This window comes from Necator americanus, chromosome IV, assembly GCF_031761385.1.
Source record: "Necator americanus strain Aroian chromosome IV, whole genome shotgun sequence".
NCBI lineage: Eukaryota > Metazoa > Nematoda > Chromadorea > Rhabditida > Ancylostomatidae > Necator > Necator americanus.
Genome location: NC_087374.1, coordinates 20,668,520 through 20,689,334, shown reverse-complemented (window position 1 = coordinate 20,689,334; position 20,815 = coordinate 20,668,520). Strand labels below are relative to the sequence as shown.

Here is a 20,815-nt window from a genome sequence, read left to right as displayed (position 1 = left end):
ATAATTGCATTTGCGTGTTCTTTTAACCTCTCGCGTTGCTTTATCTTTTATCGCTTATCTTTTCTTACCGGTCTCTTTCAAGTCTGTCTTTTAAGCTCAAGCTTTAGTGGAATCTCTGCTCAGGGCTGCAACAAATAGACTTCTTTATTTGCGTTTTTTCATTTCTTCATCATATTCAAGCCTCATAATCACAGCACTACTTATGTGCTCACGTTCGAATTTATTCAGTCATCAATTTTGAAACCTTTTTCCATACTGCGTCGCTCAGTCCAAAAGTGGACGATCGTTATATTATACTTTCATTTCGAAATGGAAGTGAAGGTAATGTCTAGCCATCGGTACTTGTATATGTCCGGGTACCCGTAACCGGTCTACCACAACACACTTAACATTGCATAATATGCATATAAAGTGTCTTAAAAAATGTTAAAACCCACGTATCATCGATCTTTATTCTTTGATAGATGATGATAGCCAACAACAAGATAAATCTTATACGTATTTCATTAATAACATATAGTGAAGTCGGTTGGAAGACTTGCATAGCTGATAAAGCGACCACCGGGATTCCCTACTTAACATAAGGATGCCAAATTTTCTGAAACAGTGGTGTTTTTTTTTTCTTTTTTTCTTCCAAAGCGTAAATATCTTTCACACAACCGTAATTCGTAAAATACGCTAGAAAGGGTCACTTGAAATGATATATATGATATATAGAACTAAAACGATGTAACAATGATGTGCAGGAAAAACACAATAACATTTCCAATGTAAGGCACAATAGAATTAGCAACTTGTAACAATAAACATCGCATAATGAAAAACGAAGAAAAGGGTAGAAGAAAGCGGAGAGGGAACAGTGAGAGAAGCAAAACCAACAAAGTGGAAAAAGAACTCGGATTAGAGAATACACCAAACAATGTCATATGCACAATAACAATCGATATTTTGTTCACGGGATACATGAATGAATAGGAAAAAAAAATATCACCTAGCAAAAAGCCCAAGAATTTATCGAAATGAAGAAAGTGCTCATTTACCCAATTTTTCTCTAATTGAGAAGAAAACGTGTTGGAAGGCAAACAGCCTGCGAATTTGCAGAAGGGACAGGCAAAACAGCAAAATGAAAATAGGTTGGCGAAAATATTGATTAACATCAGAGAAAAAATTTCGCATTCATTGAAGAGGTGCAGACATTAACTAGAGTTTCTAACACGTGGAAAATCCGCAAACTAAATATGCTGGAACGTCCAAAATGGAAGAGAAACAGTTGCGTCACGACATCAGCTTCTGCGGCAACAGATGTTTTGTCTCTTGTATCTGCTCACAATGGCAAAAAACGGGTCTAAGAGAAGGAAAACCACAACGCGCAGTTCTATTCTGCTCCTATTTCATTCCAAAGAGTTTAAAGGTTTCTGCTGTTTACTGTACTACCCGTGTATCAAAACACATCTTTTCTGGGATCTATTGCCATAATTTACTTCTGCAGAAGTAGTAGCTCCAGAATTCTTGTACGAATTCGCGGTGACATCCCCATCCATTCCAGAAAATTTCCAATCATCCGCTTTCCGCATCTGATATCGTGATTGAGCTCCTCGCCGTAAATCATTTTCATTAGAACATATAGGAAACCGTCAGGTTAAGGGCTTTAGGTAACATTTTGTGTTAATGAAAAGAAGCACACAGAGGAAGGAAATTATTTCCAGAAAATAAATCCTTTCATTCTGCTATGGCTGCTGCTGATGCGCTACCCGAATCTTATCGTACATTACCAGCAGTTGTTTGTCCAATGCTCGAGACTTGTAGTTTTCCAGAATGGACAGTAATTCCAACCCTAATGCACCGGGCATTAGCGACTGTACGGCAACTGGAAATTCCTCCTGATGAATTTGTCGAAGTGTTAGTAGCGTTGATGCCACTTCATGTACCACCTGGAATTGGCGAGCGTGAAGAAGACTTTTAAGGAACCACTGGAAAAGAAGAGCATGCTCAGAGATGCGCATACCACTGAGCTGCCTGCATCAGAAGAACTGATATGTGGTAGTGAAGGAACTTCTAAAGCTGTGCGCAGCGTTCTTTGCCACCATTGAGCATTTCCAGCTGACGTTCGACTGAGGGTGGCTAGCGCTAGTTTCTGGCAAGACTGGTCATTGCTGAGCGCCAAACGTGTGGCCGCCTCTTGAAGACTATCGAGGAGTTCGCCTGACAACAGCATAGCTTGTAAAAAGTTAGAGGAAGCATATCATGAAATTGACAATGTCGGTATCTCTGTCAAATAATATAGAAATATGGTTGTAGATTACGATAATAAGCATGGTCCCGTTCAGTTCCCCCTAATCGTTCGGTTAGGAACGGTAACGGTTTAGCAACCGCCTTAGTTCCTAAGAGGTACGTTAGAAAGTGCCACTCTTGTACACTCTCAGGTTCCTTCTGGAGCCTATTCATTGGTTTTACTTGAACAGGCTGCTGAGGAGACCTCATTGGTTTTCGACCACCTGCTCGTGAATTCGGCGTGTGTACAGAGCATACGCTTTTTACGTGCCTCCGAGGAACTAAAACCGTTTCCCACACTTCTTTTTTTAGAGCGATTAGTGTATTAAGCGTGGTTCTTAACCTAGAACCCGAACTCTGTGTTGTCCCACAAATACTCCAATATCATCAATTTCGTGAAATGCTGTTTTTAAATATCTAAAGACGTGACTTAATAATTAATCATCGAAATTTCACCTTCTATATGATAAGATAGCATCGTAGGAACAACAAAAAAGTTCACTACTTTTATCATTCGTTAGATAGACAAAGATACAAAGCGAATAGTAGATATCGTATCAGTCATTAGATCAACATCATTCATTAGATAGACAGATAACACTTACCTGCTGCCACTTCCGACAGCATATCAGACGTTGTGGATGTGTAAAACAGCTGCAAAAATGCTCGCCGCACGTAGATTAAATTACGGTAGACAGTTTCATCTGGGAATCAACGTCATTCAGAAAAATAAAGTAAAAAGAACATCTGTATCACCAAACCTTGAGCACGGAGCGCTGGAGTTGGTTCAGTTTCCACAGAAAGCCTAGCTGCAGAAGCAAGAATAGCGCCAAAGTCGACACCAGATCGCAAAGATTCTTTCTTTATTGCAAATATTATAAAGAAGGCAAAAGGAAACAAGAAATTCGAAGCAAAACACTCACCTTGAATTTTGCGACGATTTGATGACTAAGGATTAGCAGGTGATTCATGCTGTCAAGATCAGTAGACACCTAAATAATATAAATGTCGTTAATTTCAGTCCTACTTTCAAAAACACCTCGTTTAGTGCAGGGAACATTAGTGCTATAAGCACAAACTTGAACTAGAAGAAAAAAGAAAACAATTGTTTACTACCAAAAAAGCTATAGCACACTTCAAATTCAGCAAAAAAAAATCTTACTGCTGCCAGAGCAGACATCAAAGAAGGAAGAATGGGAAGTAATTCCGAATCGAGACACACAACTAGTCTGTGTGCGAGCTGTCGAACCGACTCTAGCAGAAATGCATTCTCAGCGGTGAGATGGCCCAGGAAAAGCTAAAATTCAGTTCAATCAGAAAGCAGATCCGATTGACGGAAGGATCCTCATCATTTGAGTCTCACTGCGTGAGCTAGACCCCCTTTGCCTAAGGAGGGTCCGGCTTCTCCCTATCGCACCTATGCAACATGTAACATGAAATGAACAAAAAAAAAAACGAAGGAGAGCTTACGTTGAGCAGTCGCATGTAGATATCGACACACCTGCACGACTGCATGGAATTAGCGTTGTTGAACGCTTTAGAGAGGCGACTAAAAACATTCATTTCTCATTCTGTCAACCGTCGCTTTCTAATCAAGGTACGCAAAAACGTTTTTCTCAACACGCGGTGGAGGTTTTTCATTATTACGGAGTCTGTCTCCTATAATTTGCGGTAATTCAGTCAAATATTTACAACAATTCTACAATATTCGCCAGTTTCCTTACCTGGAATATCCCACAATATTGGCCATGTACTGCTGAATCATCTGAGTCTTCACAGCATCGTGAGCTGATTTAGCTGTTTCCAGCTCCGTAATGGCGGCCAAGAAGCGTTCACCAAGTTTGTTGGCCAATTCTCCGATGTAGTTCGACTGTAAGCATATGGTTTCTCAAGAACTAGTCCTGAACAGTATCCTCCGCCTCCCCCCCCCCCCCAAAAAAAAAAAAGAAAAAAAAGTTAAAAAGCAACGAGCCTTCTGTTCAACTCCGAGCTCACCGAACACAATCAATGTCCCGGTAGCTTCAAATATGAACGCTTGGTCATCGGCTGTAAGCAACTGATCGGATTGCGGCGACATTGCTAGTAGGGGAGCTAGACGTGTGATGACCTAAAGCGAATATAAATTTCACATGTACAGAATATTTCATCGAAATACGCAATTTAAGAAATGTTCCATCACCTCGGAGACTAGTGGACTGAGCACGATCTTATGTGCCTTCACAAATCGACAGAACAAATAGACAATGCGGGTACGAACACGAGCAACCCGGAATGCAATTCCTCTAGAAAATTTCGAACATCTACAAAGAAAGATGTCACAGAAAAATACGAGGCAACTTGATATCGTTGCAAGACAAAAATCACGCTAGCAAATATAAACATATGATCGCAAAGACTGAGCACCTCTCGTCCAAGAACGCCGCGGCTACTTGCGGTACCACCGTTTGTGGACGAGCTGCTAACAGTCGTTCATAGCGGCAAGCGATCTGGAAAGGGGAGGATTCGTACCCTAAATTAGGTGAACTAAGAATTCAGTTATTAAAACTAAAAAACCAGAAAGGTGTAATAATTTAAAAGGAGAGAAGAGAAGCAGGGAAAGGAACATAATGTTTAGATGATTACTGAAAAAGAATTTATCATCCTTCTAGGGGACTCCTCATTGAACAATAGGAGTTCCATCAGTCAAACACCAAAAAGAAGGAAAAGAGAGGTACTGTGCGGTTTCTAAGCAATGAACATATTTTGGACTATATTGGTACATATATTGGTAAAGAACATTTGAATGAATCAGAATCAATCACACGCTTGAGATATGTAGGTGAACTAAGAATTCAGTTATTAAAACTAAAAAACCAGAAAGGTGTAATAATTTAAAAGGAGAGAAGAGAACTCGAAAAATCAGCTACTAGGAGAGAAACTGTACAGTAAAAGCAAAAAATCCAGTTACCAAGTGATCCGAAAGCGAAAGATTGGAGCATACCTCGAAATACAAAACGTGCACTGAAGCGGAGCGACCATCAAGTTGCATTGACGTCAAAAGGTCAACTGGTAGTTGCGCACCACGTCCCATCCATCCATCTTTCATATTCACAAAATTGGCCTGAACTAAATAATTTAAATCTTAGTCATAAGAGGGAGAAAATATTTGGTAAGTGAGTTCAAAACGTAGTTTCAGAAAAGCACAGAGAAATTTGTATTTATACTGATCGAACATAACTAATGAAAAACTTTAAAGCTTCCAAATATTATTGCAGATGGATGATACCGGAATAATTTCCACCAGTCCGTGTACCAGTTGTACAATCGCTTCAAGCCTCGCAATGGGCATCACAGTTCCACCTCCACTGGCTGCTACCTCAGCGACTAGTGCTTCCAAAGGTGCCACGATTAAATCAGTTCTCTGAAGATGCGCAAGTCCATCACCAAAACTATTTTGAAGTATCATCGATGGACTTACCATATTCCCTATTGTATTAAGAATTCCGCGAAGTTCCTTGCGATAGTCAGCGAATTCGATCTCATCTTCGCCCAACCCGTCTACGTCTAGCTCTTCGCTGATGACAAAGCGCCGCAGGCAAACCGATACAATTCTTGTCAGTACATTGGTTGCTTTCTGGAGTGCAGGTGTTAATTTTGAAGGAGTCTGACCCAGGAAACAAATTTATTACCTCATCCGTGGAGTTGTCCTTGAAAAGCGCCACATATGAACGAAGAGTGTAAATCACAAGATCACTTAGTTCTGGATCTTCATTGTCAAGCACCAACAACAACGAATCCATATCAGACTCGACGGCTTTGATGCAACGTTGTGCGTCTTCCTCGGCATCTTCTGCTTTGAACCTAGAATTTCTCCAGTACTCTGTGTATAAAGCAAATGTTGCAACACCAATGCAAAAAGAATCAATCTCCTCTCTCCAAAACCTCCCGCTCTTATTTTAGGATTAAACATGTTCATCAATACGACCCAAATCCTGCAGAACTACCACCCACGTCGGTCACAATTCATGTGTTCGCAGATGCAGATTGTAACAAAAAAGAAACAATGTGAATCCAAACATGCATCTACTGATAAGGAGTGACGGAACTGTGAACAATAAAAATACACTAAGTATAGTTTAATTGTTTTTAGGCACCATCATGTGACAGAGAATTGGCAGGAAATGTAAGAAGTAATAAATAGACTATAGTAATATAAGAAACCAATGTCTAAAGGAGACAAGTCCAATGTCAGTGTCTAATCGACCTATATATGCGTCGAATATTCCGAAAAGTTCTCCGACCGAGATCACTGGCACATCTTTAGGGGGAAAAAACGTAGCGGAACCTCTTGAGAGTGAGGCTGTGTTGTAAACTCATTGCAACAAAAACCACCAGATGACGATGCAGTAGCAGTACCAACCATGGCACAGCATGTATCCGTGCACGTACTAACAATAAAAAGTTTTCAGCAATTCCAATCTTTTCTGTTCTACAGGCGTTTTCATTATGTCGTTCTAGAAATAACTAGGCGTCCTTTTGAATTGGGATATAAAAATCCTACCACAGAAACCAATGAATTTCTTCACGGAAACGAAGTACTCCATAAAATAGTCCAATACACAGCCGTTTAGCTAGTCTGAGTTGACCTCAATTCGCTACGATTCTTATCTCTTCGGGTGCAGATTTTTCTGTAATGTTAAAAAATGTAGGAAAAACTGACTTCTTCCTTCCTGCTTTTCCCGTTGTTCCCTTGCGATACAACCAGCGGCGCCACCTAATCACGTGCCTATCAACTGTCAATAAAGTGCTTTGTCCGAACAGGCAATCGTTTGGTGTACATATATCGTAAAGGGATGTAATAATGTCAATAATAAAGTTTGCAATGAGAAAAGTAGATTCTTTGGAGAGCAAAAACTATTACTGACGGGAGTTCTCTTCTCTTCTTGTGAAAATTGCCGTCGAAAGAAATCACAACATGCAGGGTTATACATAATATAGAGTTTGACTAGAATTCAGGGATTTGAAATGTTTTCACTATTCATTTACGCAAATTATCAGCGGGATGAAAAGAAAATGTATCATAATCTCATCCAGGAGGCGGATTTAACTGAAAAAGTCTTCAGAATACTTGAAACTCTCTATTTCACTAGTTCTTTTTTCAAAATTCAACCCTTTTAAAATTTTTCAGCAAAGATATGCAGTTGCTACGCGGAGAAAGCGAACAAAGTCTTAAGTTAAACCTTCTTCTAATACGGAAGTTTCTGATTCTCAAAACATTAGCGAATCCTCAAATAAGGCGGATTTCGCACTCTTGGGGATCGAAATAAGAAGCAGTGAGCACTTTGAAACAAGGGATGAACTGTACCGCTATCCCGTCTCGTCTGTCACTGATAATCGGGTCATCCGCCAGGAACAGGTCGTCACCTTCTCTACAGTCTTTGCGGTTCGCATTCTCACATCATGTTTCTACGAAATCTATTGATGCTCGTATGTATTTCCCCGCTATCGATTGCACAACACGATCTGGTCTACGCTTGCGAATCTTTGATATGTGATCCACCAAAAATGTGCATAATCCAGGAACAGGTGAGTGAGGGCAGTTACGCTTCATAGTTCTGTTCCTCATATGTATTACGTAGATAGCATTTTTGAAGAATCTTACGGGACTTTTTTGCATAAATGCAACACTAGTTGGTTTAAACCAAGCATCGCATATAAGTCTTTCTTTTTCTTTAGTGTTTGTTCTGTTTAGTGATGAAATCCTCAGGTATATGCAATTAAAGGATGAAAAATCTTCTGATAAATCGCATTTCATTTCAAAAATTACACTACTCCATCTTCACTGCAGAATATGGTAGCTCTTTCAAGGGTACTAAAATAACAAGTAGATTAGATAATTGTACCACAACTTTTTTTCGTCCATTCATAATTTATGTGAATTTACAAGTGCAAAAACTTTCATCATTTCCGAAACGCAAGTTTTCTAACAGGCATTTTGAAAGAATTCTTCCAGTTATTTCATAGTTTTGAAAAATTATTTTTTTCTTCGAAACCGCGTTTCGCTTCGAATAATTCAGTACCAAGTCCGATTAAAACTCTACTCAAGTAAGATTCTATAAATTACTGTAGCTACTTGTTACAAGGAGATAATAATGAAGAAAATACTTAAACTTGACTTTGCAATAGAAAGTCCAGTTTGTTTCATAATTACCACTCATGTGAAGAAAATTACTACATCTCATAGGTTGCACAATGTCTTCTTGTGGTCGCGCCTACGCCGGGCACTTCTCAACCGAGTTTCGCAGGTGGTCCTCAATTCTCTACAACGCAAGGAACACAGGTATACTTATTGCGTGTATTTGGTATACTCTGTAAGTCATTTCTGCTACGACTTTATTTATACGCATCATGTTCACGATTTACGGAAATACTTCTCGAGCAAAAGAAAAATTTCCTTTCTTGAAGGCACACAGTAGTTCCGTCATCAAAAGGAATTTTCAAAATAAATCATCATTCACTTGATTTTTAGGCACCACCATCACCAATATTCCCTGGCTTCGCACCTTCTGCTACTCTATCACGTGAGATGTTCTTCTCGAAAAAAAAAGAACGATTGCACTACAAGTAACTTGTCGGTCATGACAATAAGAAATTGGTTTTAAAAATTCCAAAATCAACTAATATGGTAAAAATGTACCAATTAAACGGCAAGATACCAGAAAGTGAATAGAGGAGCAATAAACTCATAAAAACAACCAAAATCAGATTTCACAAGGAAACTTTGATAAAATTATAACATTTTCAACAATAACTGAAAACACTGTTTCAGAGTCAACAACGACCACCACAGAGTCTCCTCTGGCTCCTCTTCTGAATTTATTCGGCACAGTCCCTGGTGGCGCACCAGCGATCACTTTGCCTACACTTCCACCTCCGCCGACTACCACCACAATACCCCCAGTGGACATTTGCAGTCTTCCGCCTTTCACAGGGAGCTGCAGCCGAGCCAGGATTATGTGGTATGACAAGACGAAAAGCGCAGAACAAAATTGACATAGTAAATAGGAGATGTCCTTATCTTAAAACGGAGAACACCGGACAGAGAAGAATGAATGGCATTTCATTAGCACGATTTCAAAGCTCATAAAACTATTTTAGGTACTACGACACTGAAACAGGAAGATGCGAACGTTTCAGTTTCAGTGGATGCGGAAATCTCAACAGGTTCCCAAGCAAGATGCAGTGTGAACAAGCATGTTTAAGACGAGGATAGAGAAAAAAAAATGAAATACACAATATGAAAGCTTTCCGACTATTGGGGTAACATGCAATAAAGATTTGTATAGAGCTTGTGAAAACTTACTTGTGATAAGTGTCAATTAGTACGCTGCCAACGGCACTCAGTAGTGAACCAGCTCTCAGAACGTCCTCATAGTCGCTGTTCTGAAGATATATACCAGTAAAAATTTGTGTCAGGGAGGTCACTAATCTAAGAACCAGATAGAAGTCGACAGCGTCAGCACTGCTTGTAAAGAAATGAAAAAATATATACGAAAAAGAAACGTTTGTAAGGTGAATTAATGAAAATCAATCAGACAAATATAGAAGACAAAACTAAGAAAAAAATGTTCGCAACTAATTCAATGACGAAAATTACAAGTAACACTGACCGGATTGACAGAAATCAGGTGATTGCTGCGCATGACGTCGGTGAGAGCCGTGACAAGTGAGAGTTTCTTGGACGGTGGCATTCCTTTCTGGATTAACGCAGACACGGCTCTTACAGCAGCCTACAGTATGAAATTTTTTAAAAGAATATAAAAAAGACTTACAATTTAGTTTATAGGAATACTTTCTCACAGGATTAAAAAGAGAATGCTCTCCTGGATCCAAATAAGTTTAATTTAAAACTTATGAACAATATCAAATGTAGGGATGTTCCTTATTTATGATCCAGACTTGAGAGTTTTGCAAAAAAAAAGCTTTCAAAGTAGAACTATAGCAGAGTCAAAACCACATGAAGCACGGTGGAGTTGTGTAAGCGGCTGAGCTCGAAGCGGCACGGTAGAGAGACAGGAATCGAGGTGGGACCGCTCCACCGCACTGCTTCGATCGCAACCGCCTATGCAGCTGCTCCGTACTACCTGTCGCTTTGACTGGATTATAGTTGGGTGAAGTGGACGAGTTATTTTTGAGTGATGTGGACGAGTCTATGAACATAAGTGCGATAGTCGGACCCGGTGCTCCCACCCCCTTCAATTTTGGAAGGTTGGAGGAGGGACACCTTCACTTTTGGACGGTTGGCAAAAGAACCCCCTTCATTTTTGGACGGTTTGCGAGGAGATCCTCATCATTTGAGCGTCACCTCGTCTCCCTACCGCACCTATGACTATGAAAAGCACATGTGCATGTACATTATACGTTTTTGAGTACTTTACACTTGAATGAGTCAGAACGAATAACGTTATCTGGTCTACATTATTTTTCAATTTTCAATAATACTGAGGCAGTTCTGGGGATGACAAATAGGATGCATGGATATATGGAGTACCTCATTATTTTTTCTTCAAAAATAGAGGAAAGAAGAGGTTGGGTAAAATAAACGCGATATTAGAGATATATGAGAGTGAAGCTACACCTCCGATGTATCCTTGTTTCCAAGTCTTGCAATTACAAGTGGGACGAAAACATCGTTTGCAACAAGCTCCACGTCAATCCAATCCACGAAAGCAGCTACTGCGTCAAGGCACAGGCACTGTGCCGTTGTATCTGAGCAGCGTTCCTGAATGAAAATAATTTTGCAAATAATCCTTCTAAAAATAGAATTTCTTACGAATGCAAGATATCTCAAAGGTAGACATGTTGTTAATTATGCAGAACGTACCAATATCGTCCACCAACTTTGTACAATTTGTGGAATACATAGATCCCTCATAAAATCCTTGATTTTGGTATTCCGATCGAAGACCTACAGAGGAGGAAACATAAACGTAAAGTCAAAAGCATGCAACAGTTGAGAAATTGCTTACAGTTTTCGACCTCTGAATGTCACGATCAACTACTTCTGAGTCGATTGCCAGAAGTGTCTTCAAATAAAACACAACTACAGGAATACTATCTAATCCATGTGAAAGGAAACTAAAATGAGTAAATGACAAAAAGAACCAGCATTGTCTCTTCAGAAAAAAAAGTAAACAAATTTAAGCGAAAACTTCTTGAGAAAGTAATAAACTGACATATCATTCATGAAAGTTGGCCATCTGTCCGGGAAATCCGCAGCAAACACCAATGAAAAGATATGCGCCATCTTATTCACTAGGAAAACAGGTTGGTCTGGTCGAGTACAAAGCTTCTGAAACGAAATGAACTGTCTAGCAAAATAATGAAAGGAAATCAGGAATGGAGAGTAAAAAATAGAAGGAAGAAGTACCTGAATCCAATGAGAGAGCAGATTACGAATGCACATAACACTATCCGCATCTGCTTCGACATAGCGTCGAGCAAGATAGTCCTCGATCACTTGCAGAAGCAAAAAATGCTCTTCGTCAGTGCTTAAATATTAACATTTTACTAGAATGCATCGAAAGCTACAGTGGATTGAGTTGATTGAAGACAAAGTTTTCAGAGCAATATGTTAGAAAATAATCCCTTAAAGAGTAACAGATCAAAACATCGACTCACCTCAGATTGTTCGCAACAATGTTGTCTGTGGACTTCCGCCAACCATTCTCATCAGTTTTCAGGGCCTCGAGGTAGTGATAAAGCTGCAAAGTTAGTACTCTTAGTTAGTTAGTTAGTTTTAGTTTTCTAAAAGTTAGGTAGGTTTAGTTTTCTAAACGTGGAAAAACTACTTTGTTGTATGGAAAATGTGTCTTTGATTTTATCACATTTTATGCCCGAACAAACAAGTCTATAGCAATTTGTAGTTGTTGCTGAAATGAGTTTATAGCAAAAGTAAGGCTGTATTCACAGAAGAATCTGACTTTCATAGTCATTCATTGTCAAGCAACAAAACAAGGAAATCTGAGGAAAATTTTCACATTTTTTCCTTACCTCATTGACCACTCACTTTCTAATGGATTTTTTCAAACATGATATGAAATGGCATGGCATAGCATACATGAAAGATCCGGCAAAGCGCATAAAATTGAAGTTGGAAAAGTGGACAGTCACAAAAATAATAACTCTAGGGAATTATGAAAGTGCAAAATTACATAGCGTTAAATTACAATCACCCACCTGTGTTTGTTTGGATGGATCGTTGATAGAACCAGGAGCTCCGAATGGATTTCCGTTTAGTGCAGTATTAACGGCGGTCATTCCGACAAACTTCGACAGTTTCGTGTGTTGAGGTGCTTATGCTAGCGAATCGGTAACAACAACTTGTATTCTTGATACTTCGAACTTAAATCTGGTAGCTCATGCAGCATACTACCAGTTACCGGTCCGAAAAAACCAGAACTTACAGCGATAGCATTCAATCTGAGGGTGTCCTAAAGCTCATGAGTTCGTGTAACCTTCCAAAAGGGAATATGTTAGCATACGCAGTAACAAAAGTGAAAATGGAAAAGGTTCGACAAGGTTTCGAGTACGAAACACAGCAAATAGCAAACAAGGGAACACAATCGGAGAACTATAAAAGCCGCTCCGTGACGCGACCTCTCTTCAGAAAACAAGAAATATGTAAAGAAAGAGAACAATTCAGTGTTTTGAAACAACACACTGAAAGAATTACACAACATGATGCAGCCCGTGTGCTATAACGGAGCGAGGTCCCGAAAAGAGCAGCATGCAAATAACGGGAAGAAACGAAAAAGCATGCTCGAATTAGGCGTAGGATATATTGTGCGTGTACATGTACACACATTGGCCGAAGTTCTACGACACAATAAACTAATGTATTCCTGCTTTGATTTTCCTTTCTCCTTTTTTTTTTTGAGAAGAAGTCGAGAGCTGGGATTTTTGCACCAGTCATTTTTTGTCAGCTCGAGTACATAGTTGTAGTAACGTCACCGTTCGAACCACGAATTTCTATTCCCCAAAAATCAACGATTGTCACAAGTAGATGTCTTTGTGTACTTCGTCGTGTAGGAAGATGATGCATTGTAAAGTACGACATTGGTCGGTATCAACTTGATCTGCTGATGCATAGTTATTCTATGAGGTAATTAAGCTGTTTAAACCAGATACACAGTTTTCCCCACATGAAATTCAACATTGTACCACTATATGATACCTTTACGTCTCTTTCATACAACGAAGATATGGTCTTTGCAATGACAGCGCTATAATTTCCAACGGCGAACATTGCGCTTCAAATTCTCAGCAGAAACGAAGTTCTGCGGAAACTGCTAAACTGCCTCTCTTGGCTAATTGGTCGCTAGGTCGTACAGTTCCAAATACGTTTATATCGTTTTTCTGCTCTATATTCTTGTATTTCCGTTTGCACAGTGAAGTTTTATAAGATTTTATTTTCATACTTTGCACTTTTCACATCACTCCGCAACATCTTCATTTCTTTTTTTTCATCATGAAATGGGAATGAAAGCGAAAAACAGAGGAGCGTCACTTTGCAACCCACCTCCACCCTCTCTCGTCCCTACTTCGAACACCGCATCTCTGCTAGCCATTTGGTGTACGATTTGTGAATTTTTAGGCTAAATGGCAAAAAGCTTGCGATCCAAATTCAAACGGAAGATCCGCTCAATAGCTCGTGCGAAAAAGGCTCATAAAGAGCTGACTCTTCTTGAAGGAGCCGTTGCTAGGAGGGTAGAGTATGAACGAGAACAGGAAGGTCTGTTTAGCCATTGGAACTTTACTTTCGGGTTTTACTCCTAATTAAGAATCAAACAAGTAGGCAGATAGTAGGCAGGTCAAAAGCACATGAAGCTCGGTGCGGTTACGTAAGCGGCTTCGCTCAAAATGGTGAAATGGAGCGTAGCGGTTAGGACCGAGGGGGACCCTTGCTAGCACCACACTTTGTTGCAGTTCGCGGAATGGGGGGAGAGGAAATGTACTTGAGGGGAGGAGGGCGCACTTAGTGCTGCTTTTATTTCTCGTCGCTCTAACTTACTTTTTCTCTTAGTAACTTTAGTTTACATGTCGTAGTTCCCCTAAGACTAATGCTTAGGCCTTAGGGCCCCTACTGGTTTACTTATTTACTTCGAGAAATAAGCGCGCCACTGAGTGGGCCGCAAATGCATTTTGCCCCACGATTGTTCCGCCAGAAAGCGCGCAGCTTCAAGCGCAGCCGCTTGCGCAACTGCACTCTGTTTCAGCCCGTATAGACCCTGCTGTATGTTTATTTTATGCAACTTTTATCCCTTTTTCTTTCAGCAAAAGAAACTGACACTGTGAAAAATGTTCCAGGATCTGACAAAGTCGAATCGGTTAGTTTATCATGGGTTACATTCTTTTTAAAAGCATTTTATTTCCATTTTTATTCACTTCACTCCAGTATTCATTTGAGACTAGGTGTGTAGCGAAATCTTTTTCTCTTGTTCACCTTTCGATATTTTCGAAGTTTTTCTCCACGAGTTTTCTTAAAGATGGACGATGCTGCTCCTCAGACTGTCAAGACGGCAACAATCAACGTGAAGACGATGAAAAGAGCCGATGGTACTTATCCTCCTTGGATGACTGGAAAGTAAGTAGACTTTTTAAGATGATTCACTGGACAGCACCTTTCATTTAGGTTTCATTTATGTTTTGCTAATTAGTCACCTCGCTTGGTTTATTTTACCGGTGTCCACTTAATATTTCACAGCTTCAGTCAAGAACTATACTACATTAATTTCAGCCACAAAAATAAATTGAGTAAGCAGAACAAAGCAGCAAAGAAGAAGAGGTTGCTAAAGACGAAGAGCAGGCGATAGTAGCTGATTAGTTTTTCGTTGTTGTTTTTGTTAATTTTACTCGCATTTCGAATTTGAGTTAGATTTTTTTGTTGTTGTGCACATCGTTATCAACAAATTTATTGTGTATGTTCAACCCCACATTCATTTCCTCAACGTTCTTAGGTATTCTCTTTCTTATTGTTTAGGAAGTTTTTTTTTCGTCGAATTGACATAAATTTCAAGGGCAGTGTCGAGCTGTTTTGAAATCTTTAGATGATATAGTAAAAGGTGCCGCATGTAGTGGTAAATCCCATTTTTTGACAGTATTAAAGAAATGATATTTCGTCCTCTTCCATTTCCGATGGCAACTAACCCTGGTTTCGTTAGCCAACTGGATGAAATCGACATACCTACACCCTATTCAAATCATTCGATTCTTATATTCGGACGAGTTGATGTTAAAAAATGAAAGAATGAGTTGGCTATGTTAACTCGTCCCATCTTCCCGCCTTCTTTTCCTCTCCGACCCGCCTCACTTCCGCAATTGTAGTGTTGTGCGGAGAATTACTTCGGATAGCATTCCGAAGGTTAAGAAAGAAAACTTCCTTGTTATTTCAGAGTGTTTTTTAGGGTGCCGCAAGTGAACCGTTGAGAGGAGTATCCGAACATGAGGACAAGATCGAAGTATAGTTGGGTCAAAACGACATGAAGCAGGGATGGTTGCGTAAACGCTCGAAGCGGCGCGGTGGAGCGTAGCGGTTGGGTTTGTGTAAGGACCTTCGCAATGGTTACTCATCTTTGCAGTTCGCCATGGTCCCACCTCGATTCCAACCACTGTCTCCACTGCACCGCTTAGAGCGCAGCTGCTTTCGCAACTCTCTGTGCTTCTAGTCGATTTGACCCGATTAAAAAAGGATAAAGTCACTGGGGTATCTATCCACTAGGAATGCAACAACGTGTTTTAGTGCAATTCGTAATCGTTGAGGTTTTGGAACGCGTGTTGGCCTATGACTTGCAAGTGCCAGCCGATGATCAAGTCAGTGTTTTTATCCTCCAAGCAAGTCTGGTATCAATTTATCGACCTCGAAGAGATGACAGGCTCGGTTTGGATTGGTGCGGTTTCGAACCATCGAATGTGTGTCTAACGATCAAATCGAAAATCGATCAAATCAACCATCGGATCGTGTGTCTAACGATGTGATCGAACAGACCTCTAACCGACTGCGCTACACCCGCCCTTACCCAACTATAAAGGTGTGCAAATTGTGATTTTTTTAAATGCAGTTTTTTGACGTAGTAAGAGAATTCTGTCCGAATCTAATAACAGCACAAAAACAGGTTGTGATTCAAAAAATATTACTAAATGATGTTGGAGATCGGTAACAACTTCCACCTTTCATTCTCAACATAGATGCGATAGTGATGAGCCGGACCTTTCTCTGGTGAAAGGGTCTAGCTCATGGGGTGAAGCTTAGAGGCATCACTCCACGAATCTGAGATGGTACGGATTTCAGGTGCAGTATTCGTATACGGGATGGGAGACTATGGAGAGGGGGGTGATCTCGTCCATTTCTTCCTATTTGCCGGAAGATACGGATTCAGGCGTTCTGGCGTACAATTTTCTACAAGGAGTTCGACTGGAGCGCGCCAGCCTTGTGCCTCGCCGCATCTTCCGGGCCGTTTTTACGGCAATTAGGAAGAAATGGACGGACTCACCCCCTCTCCCCCCAATCGAAGTCCATAGTCTCACCAACACTCTCAACACCTCAGATTCGTGGGGTGATGCCTTTAAATGATGAGAGTCCCTTCGCCAACCGTTCAAAAGTGAAGGGAGTAGGAGCACTTGCTCCGACTATCACATCTATGCTTCTCAACAGCTTGAACGGTTTTGCAGTGATGACGCCGCAACCACTAGTGTTCTAAATAAGCGTGTAAATTTCTACGGGTTTTTATGTAAACTAGTTTCTCCGTCGTTTCTTTCATAATGAAAAGGATAAAGGATAAAATTCTTGGCGTTAATCAATCCGCTTGGGATGCGCCCCCAAGTTCACTTCAACTCAGAATCGTTTGAGGTCTACGAACGTGTAACTGGCCCACATAATGACCTGCGGTGGCTAGCCGATATGTCAAGTCAGTGTTTTTGGCCTCCCAGACAAGTCTGGTGCCAATTTATCGACTCCGGAGGAATGAAAGGCTTGGTGAGCACTAGGGCGGATTCGAACCTCCGATCGAGCGTGCAAGAAGCGAAACCTCTAATCGCTACACTACACCCCTCTGCTTCTTTCATAATGAAGCTGGTATTTTATGGAAATTTTGGAAACTGGAAGCTATTTTTTTAATTAATCAATTAATTTCAAGGTGATGTAGAATTTGAGAAGTGGCTTTGTTTCGATGAGAAGCGGTGCGCCACTTTTCCATGCATATGAATTGGACGTGTGCGGAGTCGCCAAGGGAAACCGAGTAATCGTGGTCTACTTCCCAGTGCTCTTTTCTCGTGCGCTCCTCGATTTGTTCACAAATCCACTAATCCTCCTTCAGTTCACATAACACAAGCGCAGTTTTGAAGGATTTCCGGCAACTGCGCATTTATTTTTATTTCTCATTTATTCCCGTGAGCGATATCACCTATTTCGTGGAGGTTCTGGAAAATTTCTTCGCATCGTCGAACACTGTCAGTGGGAAGCAAAAACTCAACATGTGATTTAAATCAATATGCAATAGCCTTCTCTAGTACTTTAATGATTCTGTCAGAAACTACTTTCTCAAATAAAAAAAAAAAAACCAAAAAGTAGTCTGGCTATCCGTTTATGAGTCAATAGTTTCAAGCGGGACGTACTCGATTCCTTCTAGTCATTCCTCCCTCCAAATTTCCATATTGTAAAGCGTTTTTTCTCAGCTGAGATCGAACCACTAGTATAACCACTACATCGCGAGATCTCCATTCGAGGAGTCGGCAATCTCTGGTACATAGAGTCGGGTCACAACGACGTGAAGCTCACTGCAGTTGCGTAAGTGACTGCGTTCGAACGGCGCGACTGGAATCGAGGTGGGACCATCTCTAGCGTCAGTCGGATTGCAGCGATGGAAAGCGCTCACGAGGGTCACCGTGGGACTCCAGCCGTTCCGCTGCACTCCATAGAGAATTGCACCGAGCTTCAAGTCGCTTTTATCCGACTATAACAAGAACACACTTCCTTGTTATCCCTTCTTTGTATTCCTTTATGTTCCCGCAGACAAATGATGTATTCTTCTCATTATGATTATTGCAGATTTCTTATCATCATTGTTAGAGGCTTTTCCTTTCTGAATTTTCTTGCTGAGCGGGCCAGAGCGTGTGCAAGGGAACGCGCTCTAACGTACTTCGGTGAAACTATAGCGGTTTCCACGCCATTTTTACGACGATAAGGGGAAGATGAACGAAACAACGTTAGTTTTCATAATCTATAATCCGTACATATGTCTATGAATTGAACGGTTTTGCTAGGTCTTCCATACCACACCAATTTCGCAACACGATGCCTTAAAGGCATCACCCCACGAATCTGAGGTGGTGCAGATTTCAGGTGGAGTATTCGTATACGGGATGGGAGACTACGGAGAGGGGGATGATTCCGTCCATTTCTCCCTAATTGCCGTAAAAAACGGCCCGGAAGATGCCGCACAAGACTGGCGCGCTCCAATCGAACCTCTTGTACAAAATGGTGCGCCAAAACGAATGAAGCCGTATCTTCCGGGCCGTTTTTTTGGCAATTAGGAAGAAATGGACGGAATCACCCTCCCCCCTCTCTCCATAGTCTCCCATCCCGTATACGAATACCCCACCTGAAATCCGTACCACCTCAGATTCGTGGAATGATGCCTTTAAAACGTCCAATACACGCGGAAGTCTGATGAGGCGAGATTTGCGGAATAGGGTGGATGAGCTGTTGACGGGAGCGTGAGTATAGGTCACGCTAAACCTCCAAAGAAAAGAAGCGTTTCCTAGTTCCCAAATGTCATTTTTTTGCCAAATGCACGGGATAGCAGAATGTCTACATACATTAATGGACACCCATCACACATATTTTTTGAAATCTAAACGCCGATTGTGTGTGCGTCCTTTTTTTTAAAGGCATCACCCTACGAATCTGGGGTGGTACGAATTTCAGGTGGCAATACCTATACGGAGTCGTTAATGATGGGCAGGAAGGTGATTGCGTCCATTTCTTCCTAACTGCCGTAAAAAACGGGATGAGGCTTCGAGCTTTCCTGTGCGCTGTTGTTTACGAAGAGGTGTATTGGAGGGCGCCAACCCTGTGCATGCGCCGCATCTTCCGGGCCCTTTTTTTCAGAGATGAACGGAATCACCCTCTTCCCCACAATCTACGACGCCGTACATGCATAACCCTCCTGAAAAACATTCTACTACAGATTCGAGAGGTAATAGGTTTAAATATTATTTTCGCAGGTTCCTGAATCGTCAAATTTTCTCTCAGAGTTTCTCTCGACTTTGCGTATTTCAGGTGGGCAATGCCTGTACCGGGTCACAGATGATGTGCAGGAAAGTGATTACGTCCATCTCTTCCAATTGCCGTAAAACGGCTCGGAAGAGGGCGTGCACAAGGCTAGGGCGCTCCAATCGAATTAGTTGTAGAAAATAGCGCCCCAGAACGTTCAAAGCTGTACTTCCGGGTCTCATTCTGCGTTCTCATCTCATTCTGCGATCCCGAGTGTTGAGTTTTGGGCGCTTCTGTGTGCTAGAGAGATGCTACAAGTAGTAAACCGCGAGATCGCGGCGTTAACGTTTTTGATTCTACCTCAGAGAAAACCGTCATTCTTAGTTAGCAACTTCATTAAGGAGCACTGGATGTGGAACCGTCCTCTGATTTCCTAGTTTAAAAGGACGGTCAAAGGAGGAAAAGGAAGGTCAACCCCTTATTTCCTGATTGAAAGTGATGATCTCGGGCGGGATCTAATCAGCGACGTATTGCTAAATTGGAGTTCGAGAGTTTTTACGGTTGAATTTAATCATTAACATTATTAATCATTATTAACTTTAGTTTTTTTATTAGGTTGCAGCAGAAACGTACAAATGGAGTGCCGACGCCCGCGCATGACATTCTTGAAAGCACAGTATTCAAGTTTATTTCTATTTAAGGATTACTTACTAGCAAATCCTCACTAATGGAAAATTTGGCGGGAAATTGTTTAATCGCATTCATTTCGTAGAATGTAGTGAGGAATTTGTCTTCTTGATTTCTCCTTGCGATTTATACTGATGTCAACGAAGCGGTGCTAGACCTGTGTGGTCCCTGGTGTAAGCGTTCGCTCGACTTCATCATTTCTTTTATCTACTGAATTGCTGATGTCGTTAGATGAGTCTGATAGTTACTTTTCTGAAAGTGTTGCTTCAAAGGAAAAGTGAAATCACTTCTAAGGACAGATGCAAGCCTGGTTAGCGCCTCACTGCCACCTACGGCAGGGTAGTTACACAATAGTTGTGCGCTACGCTAGTTATTTTTTTTGTAGCAAAGGACTAGGAAACTCCCGAAAAGGTGCTTTTCTGGTACTTTTGCGTGGATTGTCGACTGAGCGTTCGACCCATCTTTTGATGTGTCCACCGGAAGACTCGACTGGCGAGATATGCATCTTCCAGCGACGGTGCATTCAGTTACTGAAAACATTCACCGACACATGAGGGTATTTGTTCGACAGTGATTCTTGGAAAAGGGTAGATTTTCCTTGGAGGA

General features: G+C 41.0%; 2 protein-coding genes across 3 annotated transcripts; one reads left to right on the top strand and one right to left on the bottom strand.

Moving 5' to 3' along the window:
• Nucleotides 1-1,727: 1,727 nt before the first annotated feature.
• On the bottom strand, nucleotides 1,728-12,570 carry RB195_002118 (uncharacterized protein; the record flags this gene model as incomplete). The annotated part of the gene is made up of 24 exons (XM_064199209.1): nucleotides 1,728-1,931; nucleotides 2,006-2,202; nucleotides 2,877-2,975; nucleotides 3,033-3,132; nucleotides 3,195-3,263; nucleotides 3,434-3,568; nucleotides 3,742-3,820; nucleotides 3,996-4,141; nucleotides 4,244-4,378; nucleotides 4,451-4,553; nucleotides 4,675-4,757; nucleotides 5,252-5,371; nucleotides 5,537-5,671; nucleotides 5,729-5,884; nucleotides 5,940-6,111; nucleotides 9,614-9,693; nucleotides 9,921-10,040; nucleotides 10,889-11,032; nucleotides 11,135-11,218; nucleotides 11,280-11,388; nucleotides 11,487-11,602; nucleotides 11,681-11,801; nucleotides 11,932-12,014; nucleotides 12,490-12,570. 24 exons carry the CDS (start codon nucleotides 12,568-12,570, stop codon nucleotides 1,728-1,730), a joined length of 2,871 nt encoding a protein of 956 aa, XP_064055090.1.
• Nucleotides 12,571-12,608: 38 nt separating this feature from the next.
• On the top strand, nucleotides 12,609-15,125 carry RB195_002117 (uncharacterized protein; the record flags this gene model as incomplete). Of its 2 annotated transcripts, XM_064199208.1 has the most annotated exons (8): nucleotides 12,609-12,622; nucleotides 12,719-12,821; nucleotides 13,362-13,414; nucleotides 13,907-13,963; nucleotides 14,016-14,044; nucleotides 14,587-14,639; nucleotides 14,799-14,896; nucleotides 15,050-15,125. In XM_064199208.1, 8 exons carry the CDS (start codon nucleotides 12,609-12,611, stop codon nucleotides 15,123-15,125), a joined length of 483 nt encoding a protein of 160 aa, XP_064055089.1. The 2 variants fall into 2 exon arrangements, with proteins under 2 accessions (XP_064055089.1, XP_013291524.2); XM_013436070.2 differs by lacking the exons at nucleotides 12,609-12,622; nucleotides 12,719-12,821; nucleotides 13,362-13,414 and having other exon boundaries at nucleotides 13,912-14,044.
• Nucleotides 15,126-20,815: the final 5,690 nt, after the last annotated feature.